This window comes from Rattus rattus, chromosome 15, assembly GCF_011064425.1.
Source record: "Rattus rattus isolate New Zealand chromosome 15, Rrattus_CSIRO_v1, whole genome shotgun sequence".
NCBI lineage: Eukaryota > Metazoa > Chordata > Mammalia > Rodentia > Muridae > Rattus > Rattus rattus.
Genome location: NC_046168.1, coordinates 51,468,410 through 51,488,675, shown reverse-complemented (window position 1 = coordinate 51,488,675; position 20,266 = coordinate 51,468,410). Strand labels below are relative to the sequence as shown.

At 45.0% G+C, this 20,266-nt stretch overlaps 1 protein-coding gene across 2 annotated transcripts in view; it reads right to left on the bottom strand.

Annotated features, from left to right (window-relative positions):
- Atp9b (ATPase phospholipid transporting 9B (putative)) overlaps positions 1-20,266 on the bottom strand; it is a 188,400-nt gene that overhangs the window by 7,340 nt on the left and 160,794 nt on the right. For both annotated transcript variants that reach the window (XM_032885744.1, XM_032885745.1), the window contains exons 17-26: positions 19,872-19,964; positions 17,841-17,924; positions 16,574-16,744; positions 12,699-12,797; positions 10,924-11,013; positions 8,542-8,686; positions 8,245-8,309; positions 7,344-7,499; positions 7,116-7,180; positions 4,569-4,677 (exon numbers count right to left, since the gene is read on the bottom strand). In XM_032885744.1, the coding sequence (XP_032741635.1) occupies positions 4,569-4,677; positions 7,116-7,180; positions 7,344-7,499; positions 8,245-8,309; positions 8,542-8,686; positions 10,924-11,013; positions 12,699-12,797; positions 16,574-16,744; positions 17,841-17,924; positions 19,872-19,964 (1,077 nt within the window). The remainder of the gene's footprint in view (positions 1-4,568; positions 4,678-7,115; positions 7,181-7,343; positions 7,500-8,244; positions 8,310-8,541; positions 8,687-10,923; positions 11,014-12,698; positions 12,798-16,573; positions 16,745-17,840; positions 17,925-19,871; positions 19,965-20,266) is intronic.

Genomic DNA, 20,266 nt, shown 5'->3' with positions numbered 1-20,266 from the left:
TCCTAGTTGGATGTCACTAGTTTTCCATTAATGAATTGGAAATCATTAGGACCCCTTGCTATCACAGACATTCCATATACTAGTCTCAACTGCCATCTGGCCAGCATTCCAGGGTTTCTTTGCCTTCAAGAACCTTAATTCTCCTCAAAAGCACTAGCCAGGTGTGAGAGAAAGATTCTTTAAAAATAAAACAAAGCAACATTAAAACCTGGCTTTTTTCCTTCCTTTTTTCCTTCCTTCCTTTTCTTAGAGTCTTGTTAAGGAGCCTGGCTGGGCCAGTACTTACTGTATAGCACAGGCTGTCTGTCCTTAAAGGCAGGGCAAGCCTCCTATCCCGCCTCCCACGTGTTAGGATCACAGGTATCGGCCATTGTGTCCATCTAACAGTGACTTGAAATGGTGAGGACAGTACCAGGGGGCATTTGTACTCAAAAGAGTTTAGGATCAGGAGGCTGTGGCATCCACTGGCTGTCACTGGTCATATGGACTAGGATGGGCTTACTGAGGCTGTATCTACTGGGGTTTCACTGCTAAAGTGCTGCTGTCTGTGACCAACCAAGCATCTTGGGAACACACGTTCAGACAGAAATACCCACGTAGTGTCTTCACCTGTTTTATCAGGCACACCTGGGGGCTACTCAGAGCAGTTCCTGGTGTTCCTTCACATCAGGCATAGAAATCCTTCCTTACGGAGAAGTCTCCTTTTCATATTGGTGTAAATCTAGTAAGACTACTATGCGTTTGGTTTCTCCTGGAAGGGAGCTCCTTCTGGTTGAGTCACATGCTAGGCCAACGTCACCATCAACAGCTCTGCAGCCATACTTGCTTCCTGGTATCACATGGTGCGTCAGGCTGGCCTTCATTTTCTGTGCCTGACCTGGGATTGACTTCTCCGTCATTGCTCAACCCCACTGGTTGGAGAACACTGTAGCCCCAGATGCGCTCCTGGTCACTGGTTCTAGGGCATTATCAGGAGTTGGCTGAGATGTGTATGTTTCTTGGTGAAGTCATGCTCATGGCAGCCCTCTTCCACCTGAGCTCTGTTTCTGTCAGAGTTCAGCAGTGTGTGTGGCTTTACTTCTGGATTCTCTTCCACACACTCCTGTGTCTGTCCTGTCAGTTGTCTTTACTGTTATTACAGACCAAGTGCTGGAATAGAAAAGTGAGCCAACCAACTGTGCTCTTTCCCGAGTGGTTCTGACAAAAACCAGTTTCCTTGCTGTTCATCAAAATCTTAGAGGGGGTTGGGGATTTGGCTCAGTGGTAGAGCGCTTGCCTAGGAAGCGCAAGGTCCTGGGTTCGGTCCCCAGCCCCGAAAAAAAAAAAAAAAAAAAAAAATCTTAGAGCCGGTTTGTCAATTTTCAATGAAGTCCAGTCTCTAAATCAAAGTTCTTCCAAAAGTGTGTCACAGTTCCCATGCATGCTTTTTGCAATGTCTTATCAGAGTTACACTAGAGTGATTTGCTTGTTTAATAATGCTAATATTGGTATTATTTTTATATCTAACTCTTGCTAGAATTTAAGAATTAGAAATCACATAACATAATAGATTTTACTTTTGAGATTTCAAAATAATTATGGAACTTATAAAGAGAAATTAAAATTGTGCCTTTGCCAGGGGGTGGTGCACACTGAGGCACAGGCATGACTGAGTCTGAGGCTAACCTGGTCTACAGAGTGAGTTCCAGGAGAACCAGGGTCATTCAGAGAAACCCTGTCTAAAAAAGAAAGCATTATTTTAAAAATCACACATTTTAAAAGACAGAATCACGTTGGGAATATTTTACAGAAGAGAAGAAGTGACAGCTGCAAGGTTCATAAGAAGGGCCAGCCGCAATTACTTACTGGGTCTCCTTGCAAATGGTTAAAACCAAACTAAGTCTGCCGTTAGCCAGTGAGGCACACTGTGACCTGTGAGCCATGCCACTATCCCTATTCTCGGACTCGCTAGCTCCCTAACTGTTTGTCCATCCATCCAGGACACATGTACAAACTTGAAGTGCTAGGAGAGGCATGGGCATGTCGATTTTCTGTTTGATAGGGGTATTCCAAGATTGAGTGAACTCACAATAACCAAAGTTTAATACCTCAGAGCGTGACTGGGTTTCAAAAACAGAACAAGAAATACTTCAGTTACAAATACATTATTTTTTGTAAGGAGAGCAAGCTGGTATTTTTTTTAAATGAAGGAAATGTTGCTTTTTTATGTAGTTGACTTATATTTACTCCTTCATTCATTCATCAACTATCTAGTGAGCAGAGAGATACAGTTACATCTTCAAGGCCTAAAACATGCATGGCGACACATAAGAAGGGGCAGGTAGAGCTCAATCCGACCAGAGTAGTAAGATGGACCTGAAATGCTTGTACTGTTTACATTCTTGACTAAATGACTAAGTTATCAAGTATACATAGAAAACAGGATGTGGTGGCTTCAAACAAAATGTCCCATAGGCTCAAATTTGAACACTTGGTATGGAGTTTCTCTTTGTAAAAGATTAGAAAGTATGGCCTTGTTGGAGGACATGCATGGGTTTCAAGGTTTACAAAGCCCATACCAGGCCCCGTCTTGTGTTCTGCCCAGCAACTGCAGCTGCCATCCCTGTGAGAGGCCACACTGACTGGGAACTGTGCTCTTAAGAATAAGCTGTTCCTAAGGAGGTTGGAAGTTGGATGTGTGTGATGTCAAAGCATAATTTTAAAGCCAGAAACAATGAGGACAAGAATTTGAAGTAGATCATCACATCTTAACAAAACAGATAGTACAAAGATAAAACTGACAGATTTCTGGATCAAGGAACAAGAGGACTTAGAGACAATGGGGGCTGAATTGCTAAAGTAAGGCAGGGATCAGTCTGGGATGTTGAAACATTCTACTTTGTTGACCTTTACAGAACCGGAAACTTGACTGGGATGTAACACAGTTCAGACTGCACATGAAACTCCTTGTGCTTACCCAGTGTGAGCTTGAGTATACAGCTTGAGACTGAGTTACCTATTCTTGTCACTAGTGACAAGAGTTAGACGCCTGTACTGATGTGGGCTGGTCCTTACAAGGTCTAGGTCTTCACAAGTGGTGAAGGCACGCCAATGCCCGGGAGCCTGCACCATCACTCTGAGAACATGAATCAAAGTGTCCTAACTCCAATGGGATGCAGACTGTCTGGATATAGAGAGGGTAGGGGAGGAGACTGGGGTATTTAAACTTGTATCAAAAGCTGGCTTCTACCAACCTTTTGTTAACCAAGCATTTGCAGTATTTCTGGAGATAAGGAAATGCATGAGTTACTAAAACTCTGAATTATTTGCAGTTAACTTCCTACAGTTTTTGTTTCTATGACCTCCCCATGATCCTATGACAATGGTCTCTTTTTAGGATTCTAGACTCAAATGTTCCTTCTCGCTGTAATATGTATAAATCACAGAAGCTACAACTATGTTATCACTAGGACAATAGCTCACATTTATAACTTACTTATGGGATCACAGTGAATTTAATAGGAAAATAGAATTATTTGGATACTTTATAGCTCTTTTAAGAGGCTTTAAGTTTTACAAATTTGGTCTTTATACTAATATCATGAAACCCCCAAAGTAATGTGATTTACCCCACACCTATCCGGTGAGCTGATGGTTGGATGACTACAGTCTGGCCTGCTGGCTAGCAGCCTGCTGGGTTACAGTCTGGCTTGTTAGCAGTTAGCGAGGTTACATCTAATGTGCTAACGGTCAGCTGGGAAGCAACTAATTCCTCCTCACTGTACCATATTGCTACTGCTTTAAAATCAGAATTGAAAATTTCCGGTTATCAACTGAAAACCTAAATTTAATTGAAAGTTGGTGTTTTTTTCCTTCTATGCCAGTTTAGGAAAAGCTAGCTATGCAGAAAATTCTGAAGTTACAATAATTTATACGTGCAGGGCTCAGCTACTCTACTACCCTTGCCCTCATTGTTTCTGGATTTAAAAATATGCGTTCATGTCACACATCCAACTTCAACCTCCTTAGGAACAGCTTAACAGTTCCAAGTCAGCGTGGCCTCTCACGGGACGGCAGCTGCAGTCTTTGCTGGGCAGAGCATGCTTAGCACTGTCCCCACAGAAGAGTGCATGTTCCCAGGTCAGGAGTGAGAAGCACTTTTCAAGTATAATTCTGAAACCTACAACTAGAGACCTAGGGATGTCAGGCCACCCCAGCCAGGAACTCTAGGGCTCTGGAGAGCGCTAATTATGCACTGGGTTAAAGGCGATACTAGGCTAGGCAGGCAGAGCCATAGCTATGGAGGGTCCTTTAAAAGAATCCAAACACAGGCCTGGATGTCTTTGCTAAATTCACAAAAGTTCCATAAATGGTTCAAAACTCTGTTAAATTCTTATGTATAATATCACATGACTATTACAAAGAGTAGAAAACTTAAAAAAAAAAAGGATATTTTAAAATATGTTTTCCTAAGCTTGCCAAATGTCAGGGTGTATGTTATCTGAGGCTGCTGTCTCTGCTTTGCTGGAACACACAAAAGACCAGCTCTGGTGTGCTCTCACTGGACAAGATTAGCACTGGGGTCCTACCTTGGTGAGGTCCTTGTACAGCTCTGGGTAGAGAATTGCCATTTCTGGCTTTACATCTTGGTCCAACACTAAGGAGAACACTGGGAACATGGTGTAGATAGTTGCATACCTAGAAAACCAAGACTGAGTGAGTTACCCTAATAGATGCTTGTGACACAACTCTGATCGTGTTTCCAGGGTCACAGGGAAGTCAAACTCTCAAAAAACAGAAAACAAAATCTTACTCTGGAGCTTAGGTACCAAATGCAGCACAGACTGCTGTATAAACCATAAACACAGAGAAAAGCATCCATTTAAGATCAGCGTTTTCTCATTAACCTTTGCTATTTAAACAGGGTTCTTACAGCCAGGGACACAGAGTAACTTCCTAGAAGGAAGGCTGGGATTACATGGTGCTGCACCACCATGTCCAGTTTTCTTGTTAAATTTTGGATGATCCCTGCAGACTCACAGGCAACCATCTAATACAGAGAAATCTTAACTTCTTCACACTAGCACTCAAATGTGTCTCTTTCTCTCTCTCCTCTCCCCCTGACCCCCTCACCTGTCTAGATTATAGGTCTACTGTGGAGACTTAGGTAGAAAGTAAGTTTTATGGGTGGCTCTCCAGATTCCATGCCATGCCTTGGAGATCTATGCTGTGGGCCTACACAGGGCCTTTCTTACAATTTAATGGTGTCTCATGGTGGACAAGCCACAGCTGCTGAACCACGTCTTCATTTGTGTAAATATATATTGGTCATTCCCAACTTGGGTTATTAAAATAAAACTGGTATAAACATCCACTCCTTCCCCTTCCTTTTTGATACAACAGGGTCATACTCTGTTGCCAAGGTTAGACTGAAACTTACTACATAGCCCAAGCTGGCCTCCATCTGTCCCGATTCAGTCTAGTAAGTGCTGGGATTATTTACAGACACGCACCACTCTCATCAGTTTGTCTCCATTTTTGTGCAGATAACCTGTCACTCCTTTGGGATGCAGTGTCACGACAATAGGTTCTGGTGACACAGCAAAGGCTTGCTCATTTTAGCTTCTTTTGCATGTCTGTGATGTGTTGCACTCAGTGCCAAGCACTTGCAAACAGCCTATCTGTACAATCCCACCTGAAGCTCCTAATAATCCTGTTGGATCAGACAGGTTCAGGAGAGCATGAACATTTTACAGGGCCATAGCTACTAATGGTGGGAGGAAACCAACACATCTGGGGCTGAGATGTGAGGTCACTTAATGTGGTCAGAAACACACTGGTTTCCCAGAAGCCCACACAGATCCTTCAAAGAGGGTGTCTGTGCTGTGGGAAAAGACATGCTACTGTGCAGACACAGTCCCAGAAGTAGTTCTGCTTTGATGATGCGGTGAGATGGAAGACGGCAGGAAGCCCAGAGAGACACAGCACTCACCACAGATAGCAGATTCTGACAGAGGATGGGTGACTCACAGGCCCTTAACAAAGACATAACTCACCTGTTTTGGCTAAAGTCACTGAGAATTCTGGGAGGGGGTCACATGTACTCAGGATGTACTTGGACCAGCTGGCAGGTGGGAGGTCTGGCTTTGTCTGCCCTTTACTGGCCAGGAGAGTAGCAGAATACCGTAGAGAAAGGGGCTGGTGTGACTGCAGTGGAGGACAGCACCCATGCCAGCCCTCCATCTGACCCAGCAGGAGCCCAAATCTCACAAGCCTCACAGGGACAGCGGGATGGCTGCAAGCAGGGCAACACTACGGTCAGGGCTACTTTCCAGGTGCTTTCTGACCATAAGCTGGAGCCCTGGTTTGAGATGCATTATTAGTCTTAATGGGCACAGAAAGTGGCAGGGAGAGCTTTATTCTGTGGTCACACACAGACACTAAGACTTCTATGATTTCTCGGGGTAACAGCTGAGGAAGAGGAGGGAGAAGTTACTATTTCTTTACTTAGAGGGCGTTTTCCTTTTCACACTTGGTTGACAGTATCATCTTGGCACATGCACCACTATGCTTTTGAAGAACTTGTCCAGGGTTTCTTCTCAGTGACTGCCTTTGAATGCAGGGCTTTGTCGCTGCTAGGACAGACTAGTCATGTCTCTCCCATTGCTTTCTATCTCGTTTCCTGGATGGTGGCTGGTCCCATTCCCTCATGGTAAAGTCATATTCCCACTAGGACAGGGCAGGCTCAGGAGGCCTGCAGCTGTGGCCTGCAGCTCCAACCCCTGCTGATGGTAGTGTTGGCATGTACCCGCCCCTTGGTTCTGCCCCTCTCATTATGCTACGGGGCCCTTTTATAAAACCTCAGATCTGCCGTGGTTCTTGACACAAATTATGGCTTCCCCAAGAATACAAAGTCTAATGAGAAACTTAGCACAGTCTTCAAAGGCATATGCGTACAGGTGTTTTTCAAGTTTCTTCAAACTTAACATTTCATAGCAGTTAAGTCACCTTAAATGTCTATATGCAAAGAATTACCCCGAACACCTAAAGTACTACTCAATACGCTCTACATCTTTTTTAAATAAAAGTTCTCACACACACGAGGCTGAGAGGCACTGAGAACATGTTTCACTTACCCTACCATAAGGAATCCCTGGTACAGCGGGACAGACGCAAAGTAGAAGACCGAGGAGAACACAGCCTTAAAAGACAGAACATGGTAAGTTACACCAGCGCTACACTCGTACCAACTTTACAGAGGGATCTCACTACAGCACGATGACATCCAGTGGACCTCCCACGACACTGGCACAGCCCTCAGAGAAGCCACTGCCTGCTGCAGGACGGCGGCACAGGCTTGATACCTGCATGGTGGAAATGATGAGGCCCCTGTGCATGACAAACTGGCCGAGTGCTGCAGACCGCTTGTAGCTGTTCCGCCCATGCACCATGAGCAGCCGGCCGATGTGTCTGAACTGTGTGATGGAGAAGTCCGCTGCCAGTGAAGCCTGTTTCCCTTCCTGAAGAAACACAAAGAGCCTCTGAGAAACATCACATACTGAGAACCACATGAAGCTGGGTTTTAGAGCTCATATGAATTAAGACGCTAGGGGCAGTGTCTGCTTGACACCCAGAGCATCACCCAGGATGTCATCCATCTGTCTGTACGGACAGTGTGGGTGAGGTAGAGGACGCTGTACCACAGCCTGTGCACACATAGACATCGGCTGCTCACAAGAAAGCGGCTTTGATCTATTAGCCACATAGAAAATAGGAAGGGAGAGGTTAGCACTGGCTATGGGGTCACCTTACCCTATCACGTGGTTCCAGGCTACGTCAAGACAATTCTCTAAACCGTAATCTAAAAAAAAAATCTACCTCTGATTTTTCAAAGCTATCAAGGAGAGTAGAACAGACCAGTCAAGGGAAAAGCCAAAGTCAAGTTGTACAAGTTTTCTAGGTCTTGCCGTGTGTATTTATGTTTGGGTGACTATACAGGAACAATCAAAGTTAACACAAACACAAACGTCATCTGTGGCTTAATTGGCAGGAGAAAGGGACACCTCCAGAGAGTGAAGCATGTAAGCAGGGAAGAGGGAGGAGCCCAAAACAGGCAGAGAGGGCAATAGTGACACGGACCTGGGTCTAGGTGCAGAGGACCTGACAGAGTTCCTAAAGAGACGCCCATGCAGCTGGGAAGGCTGCTAGTGTCCTACTGTCTACCAGCATCACATGGCAGGATGTGAGGACAGAGCACAGACCTACCTTCCCTTCAATTCCAATCCCACAGTCAGCTGCCTGGATCATGCTCACGTCATTCCCTCCGTCACCTGAGAGGTGTCAAGGGGTGGAGAGTAAATAAATGTCTTTCTGTTTTGTATTCTGTACTACTGTTAGGGACTATTAACAATTTCCTGTAACACAGATGAAATCAATTTTAGGGACATAACAATTGACCTGTAAATGTTAAAGAGTTGGCTATTTTCACATTTCACTGCTGACAGGAAGATGGAACCCATCCCACCACCCACCCCTGGCCTGGCTGAAGCTGGGTGGGCTCACCAATGGCACAGGTGCGCTTTCTGGTATGCTGGCGTAACAGGGTCACGATGTGGGCCTTCTGGGTGGGTGAACAGCGGCAGCAGACCACAGCAGGGCACTGGCAGGCCAGCTCCACAAGTTCATGCTCGTAGTACCTCAGGCAGACCTGGGGGACAGTGCTGTGACTCTACTGTCTACACACAACCCTGGGCTCAAGCGGAAGTAAGCAGAATTGCAGGAAAGCCTCAGCCCCTCCAGTGAACAGACTGTGCTGCCTAACTTTACAGCATAACCTGTCCTGGGGCAGAGGGCTCAGTTGTTCAGGAGGGCAAGATGGGAAGATGAGCAGGGGTGGCCAGGCCCCTAGTAGGAAAGAGTGCAAAGTCTCCTAAAGGTACTACATTGTGGGTGGAGACAGTTCAAACAGAGGACAGGCTCAGTGGCTTCAGGACATTCGCCAGGCAGATGTGATCAAAAAATGTGTGTACTTGGGGTTGGGGATTTAGCTCAGTGGTAGAGTGCTTGCCTAACAAGTGTAAGGCCCTGGGTTCGGTCCCCAGCTGTGGGAAAAAAAAAATGTGTGTACTCCCCTGGAACCAGTATACAACAAATTCTGCCTGTACTTGGTTTCGGTGTTTCCCAGGCATGCATGCGGCTGATAAAGATCTTGGTTTGACCCATGACATCAGATACTCAAGGCCTTCCAAAGTGACAGTTCTAGTTCTTAGTTCTCTGTCTTTGAGAACTAAGTTCTTTGAGAAACCGAAAATCCAAAATCTCACAGTCCTGTCTGACAGGCACAAAGTCTTATTCATTCTCCAGGAACTCTAGCATCTTCTTGTCATGAAGGGACAGGTACTGGAAGAGTGGGTCTTCAGGTCCTGTGGCCCTAGAGGCTACCAACAGAAGAGAGACCAGAGACCTAACTGCCAGATCCGTGGTGGGCAAAAGGTGTACACTCTGCCAGGAGCTGTGGAAAACTCCTCCAATTGTAGCCAGGATTCATGCACCCTGCTTCTCCCTGTGTGCCTGAGCGGAGCCTGTAGCCACTCTGTTCTCCTGTTTCCCTCTGCTCAGAGGATGAAGGTGCCTGCGGTCATGTTCAGGGATTGCCTTGGGAGCCTCCCAGCACTCATTTTCACACACTACACCTGTCTTAACCTGCGCCTTTGGTGTGACTTCTTCTACAGCTTTCCCTCTCCTGTAAGAGGTGTGCTTTCTGTTAGCTACTTAAACGGTGTTTCAGAACACATAGAATACAAGAAAAGCAAATTAAAGAAATTGATAAATAGAAAAGACTATTTGAAACATATTAAAATATAAAAAACACAAAGTGAATGGCATCTTCCGATCCTGAGGCACCGATGCACCAGAGTCACAGTTAGCTATGCTGGGAGGTGTCAGCAAGGAGGGGACGGAGCTGTCAGCCCTTACCAAGCCTTGAAAGAACCGCAGGGTCGCTCTGAGGACACTGGTACCATATGCTACAGTGTGAGGCCCAGGTCCTAGGTGTGTTAAGAGGAGGATGGCAGCAGGGAGCACAGGAGAAGCTGGCCCCTCAGCCATGTGTCCATGGGGCTGAAGACCATGGTTAAGGACAAATAACAACTGCCCAGTGGCCTCTCCCACACGGGTTTTCCTGCAGTCTCCCGTAGGGCCCTACACTCTGAAGTGTTGTGAGAATCTGAATAATGCCACAGGCAACCTCTGTACCACGGGTGCAGCTAATAAGAAATGTATGTTTAAAAAGCAACATACGGTTTTAGTAAGTTGAGTAGAAAAGTATGTAGCATGCCTACTTACAATAGGGACTAACAACACAGGAAACTAACTGGAGGCCACTACCTCTTCTCAGGTAGCATCTGTCCCACACGCACAGAAACAGTGGTTTGGACAAACACAGAATATGTATGTGGGCAAATGTCATGACCACTGGAGGCTGATGCTATTAACAATGACCAGTGGACCCAGAACCAGAACAGGGCCTTGAACTGCTTAACTTAAGCAGCTTCTAAACAGGAAGGGACAGAAGATGCATCAGGGATGGCTGCCACATGTCCTTAGGACTGAGTGTCCAGCAGTCTCATATTCTACATAGGTACAAGAAAAAAACCCTCACAACTGCCACGACAGGAGTGGCTGGTTAGGCTGCTGAGGAGTAGGTCATCCAAGACCCCTGGTTCACTGGCCTGGAAAGACAGGCAGACACACACTTAATCAGAGATCAGTCTTAAGTGACAGATGGCCAATAGAATATGGTACGCTACTGACCAGTCCTATCTTAGAATTAAGATACACACTGTTATAGACTAGTCTGACCTCTGGAGACAGAGGTGCATGCACACAGTTAGTACATGCACATGCATGCACAGGGTTAGTACATGTATGCACACTAAGGCTTACCTCCAGAGAGTCCCCAGATATAACCAGTGCACAGTCATGCTTCCTTCTAAATGCATTCAGCTCCAAATGGGCCTCTCCCCGATTGGTTACCTTCATTGGAGGAAAAAAAAAATCATGAATTAAAAATGCAGGTAATAAGACATTTTCCAGGAATCGCAGTAAGATCCTTTAGGAACTCTTTAGAGTCTACAGGGGCTTAACCTCTGAACAGAAGTCCTGTAGCATGCATGCACCTCTCACAGGGACTGGTTTCTGGATCGTGGTCACAAAAGCATGTGAAGGAGACTACTGTCAAAAAACATTCTCAGAAGAAAGTAATGACCATGCATTTCCTACACTTTCTATAAGATGATTTATTAAACTGGTGTTGGGGTAAGTGAGTATTGGGAGCAGTGCTGAAAATTATTGGTTTATAACATCACAAACATAGCTGTAGAGAATTATAAATCGGAATACCAGGGCCCATGGAAGTTGAGCTTCCCTTTCTCACACATCAAGTAAAAGACAAGAAATTATATAAACTGGGGTACCATTTAAACACGTTTCTTCATAACAAGTGGAGTGATACAAAATAATCCGTGAAGTTGCTTCTATGTTCTCTGCCATGAGCTTCAACTCACCCCATCCATGTTTTGCTTAAACTGCTATTTGGAAATACTAATTTTAGAGTGAAGATATGCCAGGAATCAATGCGCTGGCTTTGCACATGCATTCTGTGAAGATTTTATGGGGCATAAAAGAAATGATATAGGAGTGAAATAAATTAAAAGTTTCACATGATCCAAGTTAATCTCCGACTCATCCCTAAGTAGGTAGGTTTTATTGTGAAAATTTTAATTTGTGGGGCCATAACTCTGAAAAGTCAACAAAAATTGATCGGAAGTTTTATCAGAAGCATTAATAATTTAATTGCAAATAGTAGTCTGCAGGGCATAATTTGTGATTCTGATGTTTCAAAATAAAATACATTTACATGTAAATGATACTGAAATAACCATTTCTGTAGGTGCAAGCACTTTATTCAGACAGCTAGAGACACATGGTGTCTGCCTGCCCACCATCAATCATGACCCAAGGAACTTCTACTTCTTGTTTGAATTAAACTCATTATTCCTAGTATGTACAGTAAACACATGCGTTCAGCTCTCTTCTGTCACTTTCCCTGTTCAATCACGGAAGAGCTTCTAATCTGAAATGGCAGTGGGCTTGAGGGGCTTCTGCTCTGGGTCCAGCCTCCCTGCACGGGAGCTGCCTCTGTTCTAGTGGTAAAGCTAACTAGGAACGTATGCTTAAAAAGCAACATACGTTCTTTAAGTTGAGGAGAAAATTATTCAGTATGACTACTACAATAGGGAGCAACAAAAATGATTCATGCAGTAGAAAAATGCTTCCCAACTTGCAACCTATTTACCATCAAAAAATATCTCAGTCATTCAACACGCATTTACAGAGTAAGAAAGCATCTCCAACATGGACTTAAGAGACGTCCAGCAGCTACTGTTAAGTACATTTAACTGTAAGAGAAAACACTCTATGACTCAGCTCCATGTGGTGTGTCCACCATTACTTAATCTCAGTACTTAGGAGGAGAGTCAGGTGAATCTCTGAGTACAAGGCCAGCCTGGTCTACATAGGGAGTTCCAGGACAGTCAGAGCTACACAGAGAAACCTTGTACGGAGGTGGGGGGATCATAAAACAAAATAAACTTCAACCCTTCAAACCAAAAAAAAAAAAAATCATTTAGCAATTCAAAGTGATTTAGGAATCTACTTACTGGTCTGAAAATATGAATGTCTTGTGTTCTGGACACCAAGTGGGAGCTTTTGGCAATGCAAGTAGCTGTTTCCAGTTTATCGCCAGTTAGCATCCAAATCTGCGAAATAAAGCAAAGTGTGTGAACCTCAGTTCTGCATTTCTAGTTCTTTAAAGTGTCCCTGTGCACAGATGTTTGCACACCACATTTACAGGATTTTCTCAACAGGGATAAGATGAGTCTATGGAGAAATGAAATGTCACTTTACTGATCCTTAAAATGGAGACAAATTCTGACAGGTCCTCGGGGATATTATACTAGACACAAAAGGACAAATACTATGTAATTCCACATATATGAGGTGTCCAGAGAAACCATATTCGTAGGGACAAGGAGTGGGAGCGTAAGCGGGGAAGTTTCAGGTTGCGAAAATGAAGAATTACGCAGATGATGATAGCAATGGCTGTGGAACGGAAAATGAACTCAGCTGTGCACCTAAAAGTGGCTGAAAGCCACTGTGCTTGTGTTTGGTACTGACTTGTGTAGGGAGAAGTCATCAGAAAGTGGTGCTCAGACAAACAGCTGAGACTAAGGCAGAAGCCTGAGGATGTCAGGAAGCAGCACAGAGCCAGAGACCACACAGACCTTTGTTTCAACATCGCTCTTCAGCTGGGAAGTGAAGTTCAAGCAGGCAGTGGGCCAGGCACGAGCCGAAATGGACTTTTATCAACTAAGGCATCAAAGTGCTCCTTCAACATTAAACTGCACACACATGCAGACACACTGTGAAGGCACACACTCGGACTCCAGCTGCTGAACTGTGGGTTAGGATTGCGTATGCAGTCACATGACCACTGGTGAGGGTTGTTAAAAAAAAAAAAAGGTTAACAAAGAAGTCTCTGAACATGCAATGACCAAGAAGTAATTTAGAGTCAAATGCATAAGGAAGCTGCAGTGCTTCTGGCAGTGCTGGCTGGATGCCCTGCAGCCTCGGTTCTGACCACACAATACACACACTCTGCACTGTGCAGATCCCATGCTATGCAACATCCACGACTTCTGTGGCCTGGGCTCTAGACTATTGACCGTTATGAAGTACTCGGCTTGCTGTACAAACTTTTTATTTCAAAAACATGTGAAATAATTGTGAAAACAAAGACTGCCAATACAATACGACTGTCATTCCTCAGTATGTAAGTATTTAGTATATGTTTGGATTGTATTGTGCTAACAATGTTTTATTTTAAAAGTTGTTTGAATTGTTGGTGTGAGTTTCACAAAAAAAAAAAACAAAAACAAAAAACTGTTCAATTCTGGCTTAAATTTGGGACAGAATTCCCAATTTTTGAAATCATCCTAAATAAACCTCTGCTTCACAATGTACTTATCGTAAAGTGGTATTCGCAGAGTAACTGTGTTGACAATACTCTGTACGTACACTGCTCTACCAAACAGTCAGCCAAGGCTTAACTGTATAAAATAAGGACATTGGTCTCATCAGTATGCAAATTTACTTGTCTTTAATGGTAAAATCATATGACTAAAGAATTATTTTAAAATAAATTTATCATTTATCATCAGTAAATATTTGGTTTTTAATTCTACTTAGGGTAATGGTTCTCAACCTCCCTAATGCTGAGACCCCCTAATACAGTTATTTATGTTGTAGTGAACCCCAACTTAAATTTCTTTCATTGCTATTTCGTAACTGTAATTTTGATACTGTTATAACTTGAAGTGTACATATCTGATACATGATCTTCAAAGGGGTTGCCACCCGCAGGTTGAGAACCACTGACTTAGGGTCATGTAAAAATAGTTCTCTCAGGCAAAAAGGGATCGTGAGTGGAAAAAGTTTTCAAAGGCCAGGACTATAAAGCAGTAGAACGATCAGGGCATTTATACAGAGGACAAGACAGCCATGCACACTAGTTCGCCGTCATCCGAGTCTCTTGGATTCTTTATCATGCAGAAAGATGTACTTGTGGAATCAGGAAATAGAGATGACTGTGTGGCACACTGATCACCCCAGTGGTGTAATCCTGTGCTCTTCTGCTTAATCAGCGGACTCTCATTCGCTTTGCTGCACCCCCAATGATAAAATATCACTATCATAAGCTGGGGAAGCACAGTCTGCACTGCCACTGCTGAGCGATCCCTGTCACTCAGGACAGTGAGCCGTGGCTGATAATCACTACACCTCAGAGTGGGATCTATCAGGTGGTCCAGAGAAGAGTTAAGAGGGCAAGGCTGCAGAGACAGGTCATGAGCCCAGAACTACTGCAAATACATGACATTTCTATACCGAGGAACTTTACTACTTTAGAACTGATAATCTAGCATGTACAGTCATAAAACAGACTATAGGTATCTACAACAGTCAGGTCATCTCTTCCAACTAACCATTTCTTTCCCTGGTGTGTTGGCTGCAAGGAAAGCTGAGTGCAGACGCCTGAGGTGCTGAGTGTGAGCTGAGGAAAGCTGAGTGCAGACGCCTGAGGTGCTGAGTGTGAGCTGAGGAAAGCTGAGTGCAGACGCCTGAGGTGCTGAGTGTGAGCTGAGGAAAGCTGAGTGCAGACGCCTGAGATGCTGACTGTGAGCGGCTTTCCAGCATGAGCTCTGCTTGCTGATGCTGTCCTGAGTGCAACCTCCTGTGCCGTCTGCTACCACTAAAGCTGATGCTCTACCCCTCTTGCCAGGCCTCTGCTCAGTGCTCAGACCCAGGTAGTCAATCAAAGTAGAGCCGGGTACCACGGTGCCTTCCTTTACTTTCTCTTCCTCATCCAGCTGGAGTGTTTTTCTTTCAAAGCCAAGTGGTACATTTCCCACACCAACTAAGAAAGCGGCTAACAGCACCGAACCCCTATCCCTAACCCTGGTCCTAACCCTAACCCCAGGACGACAGTTCCCACAAAGTACAATTTACTCTCTGAGTGCTAGACTTAGCCATAAGAGCTGCCAAGGAAGAGGACTGCAGTGCAGCAGGTAGGGAGGATGTCTCCAGGGACAGTGCTACCCTGGAGACCAACTCCACTGGGAAAAGGACTGGCCCTCACAACTCACGACACGCATGCCAGTTAGCTGGACTCTTGCAGACACTGTATTCCAACTGCCAGTTTGCACACAGAGCAATCTGGGAAGCTGGGCACTGAAGGGGAGGACCTCGGACAGGAGAGGACCTGAGAGCTGTGTAGTGGCCACATACTCATGTGCGGTGACAAGGAGTGCAGGGAGAGAAGCACTTCTGCACCTGAATGGCATTCTTGGGCATTCCTGTAGCAAAGACAGTGCTTCACTCGTGGCTGGGCAGAAGCAAGTAGTCCCTTCCTTCTAACTCTGGGAATGGACACACATTGCTTCAGAAGCATAGGGGAGCTGGGCAGATAATAGCATCTGAATGACCCTGCCTAACAACTGTCTACCCCAGGTCTAGAGCAGATAGAGTCTACTCAGTGTGAGTGGTCAGTAGCAAGTGAAGCTCAGAGACTGCACTGGGTGTCTCCTGCACAGAACTCCATAACTAGTGCCACTTGCAATGCAGTGTGACACTTGAATCTACTCAAGGCCCACCAATGCTTACTGGGTGATTTCTTATGGGGAGTATACAGGATGCTTCTGGATAGGTTCTGACTGTGCAGGATGTTGACATTGAACAGAAGGTGAGGAAACAATCACCAAGGCAAGTGCTGAACAGAAGGCTGTCCAGACCTGCCAGAAGCTGACAGGCCCTAGACTACTCTCAGGAAGTGCATGTGTTATGCGGAAGGACAGATCAGAGCTCTGCTTCAGGAAGGCTATGCTGTCTTGAACATGGAAAGAGAGCCAGAGAGAGGGGGCATTGTGTTAGTTTGATTCAATAAGAAAGCGTTTTAGCAGTCAGAGACTGCATGCTGTACCTTGATCCCTGCATTCCGCAGCATCTCTAGTGTGGGCCTCACATCCGCTTGCAGCTGGTCCTCCACCCCAGTGAGGCACAATAGCTCCATCTCTCTCTCCAGGCTTTCTACAACCGCAGCTACTTTCAGAGTCCGGTCATGGATGCTCAATTTGGCTTGACTGTATCGGCTCTGAGGACAGAGGGGATGGGATACGGTATACACATCTGAGGACAGAGGGGATGGGATACACATCTGAGGACAGAGGGGATGGGATACACATCTGAGGACAGGGGGATGGGATACGGTATACACATCTGAGGACAGAGGGATGGGATACACATCCGAGGACAGAGGGGATGGGATACAGTATACACATCTGAGGACAGAGGGATGGGATACACATCTGAGGCAGGGGGATGGGATACAGTATACACATCTGAGGCAGGGGGATGGGATGCACATCTGAGGCAGGGGGATGGGATACGGTATGCACATCTGAGGCAGGGGGATGGGATACGGTATGCACATCTGAGGCAGGGGGATGGGATACGGTATGTGCATCTTCCATGGTTTGACTCAGAGTTGCACCATATCAATCTGAGGGCACAGGAGGCAGGTAAACATGTATGTAGACACTGTGTGGAGTGCATCAGGTCTTGGGGTCAGGTGATCTGCTATGTTCATGCTTTGTATACATGCTCCGAGTATTTAATAATTACTACTACATGAACTCTGGTTTCATTTTCCCTAATATGGAAACCTGAAGTATTCGCAAGTCAGACACATCTTTTTTTTTTTTTTTTTTTTTCCCGGAGCTGGGGACCGAACCCAGGGCCTTGCGCTTCCTAGGCAAGCGCTCTACCACTGAGCTAAATCCCCAACCCAAGTCAGACACATCTTGAGCAATGACATCATGTTAAAAGAGTTTCAGATTCTGGGACATTTTGGATTTGGGGAGCTTGGATAGTTAAACCTGTCTTTGTGCAAATATTTCATAATCCATATAGCTACAGGCCTGCAGCACCTTTGTTTCCAAAACCAGCAGTGAGGGATGAGGTACACTCAGCTTCTGCTGAGGAAATGGAACTATTGTCTTTCGTGGACACTGACTTCACTTAGATTAAGAGGAGGGATGATCGCAGGGCCCCCAATCACTAAGATAGTCCATGCCCCCAAACTTGAGAAACACTGGCCTTGTACCTGTACAGGAAGGTTGGCCTTCATCAAGAAAACGGTTTTCATAAAGGAGGAAGAGACTTAAGCAGCAAGGACAGATGTAACTCACCTCAAAGTCCTGGTATTGCTCTTCTGTCAGAGTCCTCTTTGCCACCACAAGGGTCCGCAGGCCCTCTCGTGCCATGTTTCCACACTGTAAGGAAAGGGCTCTTAATTGTGGCTCCCAGAGAATCTGAACTGATGCACTGAGGTCTTGGGGTCCCCTCAAGAGCACTCACAGGCAGCGCTGCAGTCTGGTCCTCACTTCCCTGTAGGTGGCTACAAGGAAGCAGGGCACCATCAAGGACCACAGACTGCAGCGAAGCCTAGGAAGACACGTGGGATGTGTCTTCAAGTTATCCAACTTTGTCCAACCTCAGGAGGTCTCTACCATAACTGAGCCACTGAGGGGTGACAGAGACTAGACAGAGGCCTAAGATGGGTGGGCTGGACAACCACAGCAATCTGTGCTCCTGGGCAAAGAGGGACTGCTTCCGTTTCATCATAGAAATTGCTTCAACAGGGCTACTCTGTGATATTAGTCCACTGGTATAGTCACATGCCAGTGTCTGACAGAAATACAGCACCACACACATGCACAGGGGTGATCACACAGGATAACCAACCCCACGCACCAGGTTTGGGGCTCAGGTCTAAACTGGACAAGGAAGGAGGAGGCCTTAGATAAGTCATTATTCTATGGATGTAATAAGTGGGCAATGGAAATACATCCAATAGGTAGGTGTATAAAACATGCTAGCCTATTTACCATGTCATAATACCATGATGATTAAGACACTGTTTCCACTACAAGTGGAATGCTGGGCGAAGGTAAAGAAAGAGGCTTGGGGTACAGGGCTGCTTGTATTCTAGGTGCACCTGTTTGAAGGCAGCTGGTGACCCATTTCAAAATCTAAACTGCTCCAGCAGCATCGATCCCACTGCTAGACATGCCACCTATACTTGTAAACAAGCTGTGGCTTCCAAACAAAGGGGTCACTGCCACACTACAGGTAGGGGTCAGGTTGAAGGAGCCTGAATCCATATGCGTATCGGGAAACACCCCCAGGAATTTTGCTAAACCATCATTTCATTTTGTTTTGTGCTTGATAAAGCGAAAGGCTTTGGGGCTACAACAGAATTACAACACACATTCTGGTGAAGAAGAGGTAAAGATTTATCTATGGAAAGAAAATACAGTGTTGAGCACATAAATGTGCATAAGGTTTTAATGAAGTTATCTTTCTGAACAGCAATCTGACATTGTCTGTCTGTGGCAGGACATTTATTGATTTGACCTCATAAAGCTAAATAAATTAAACAAGTATTTTACAATTAATTGCATGTCATTATGACCAAAAGTAATTTTTATGGCATTTTACTAGGTCTTTGGGGAGTTTAATTTATTCATGTCTCTGATGAAATCAAAGTGGCCTGAAGGAGTTATTGATTCATATTGCTAAGCCCACCGTGCATATCGGGTGTGGCTGCTGTGCTGGCAGACCGTCTATGAGGTCTGCGTGGAACAGGAACAAGGACTAAGGCAGCTGCAGTAGTGCAGAGGAGGGCGGAGTCGGGCACAGCCTAGCCACCTCAGTCTCACTTTGGAACCCAATTACTAATCAATACCCAGCCTTAACAGTGACGATTATATCCTCACAAAGCTGAGTACCATCTATCTGTTTAGCAATAATAGTATGGGACTGCTTATGTCTGTATCTTTTCTTCTGCTTTTTTTTAAGAGAACAAATTAGCAATATTAAGTCTAATTTGTTATATACAGCCAACACTATTTTAGACCTATATATTATATTTTATATATTTGTACACTTCATACATAAATACAAATAGCAATTATTTCTATAGGAAGCAGAGTTTTTATAACTAACCAGGGTTCTTAAGTCTTTCTTTATATGTACCTACAAGGAACTATAAGCATTTTGAATAAATTTAGGGGAAAGAAATACGCTCCTTGGCTATGGATTCTGGTTTGAAATGGTGATGGCACAGTGTTACAGGTGTGGGAAAGGGACTACTTCTCTGTCGCTGCCTTACTAAACTTCACGAAGATTCTGTATGGTGCTGAGAACAGCTTGCTTACCTCCTCTTCTAGCCAATCATTGTACTGCACAATGGTGGACATTGCGACATCAGCACCTTTCATGTAGAATGTGATCTCGGCTGTGGCTTCATCCTGCAGTAGAGTAAACAGAGACAGTTGGGCGGCACTGCTTCTTGTGAAGCCACTGGACTGAAGACGCAGCTCTGGAGGAAGCAGGTCTTGGAGAATGCATCATGGGCTTTCTTTATAGAAACTGCTCTAAGACAGCAGTGCAGAGAGACCCAAAGTTGGCAAATGCCTGAGATGAGCACTGTAACTCTTGAAACAGTCTGGCCTAGCATAAGTAGTGATTCTCTTCAGTTTCTCAAGTGTGACAGAACACTGCTTAACAAATGCAATTCCAAAATACAATTCTGGTACTGAGTAAGATAACT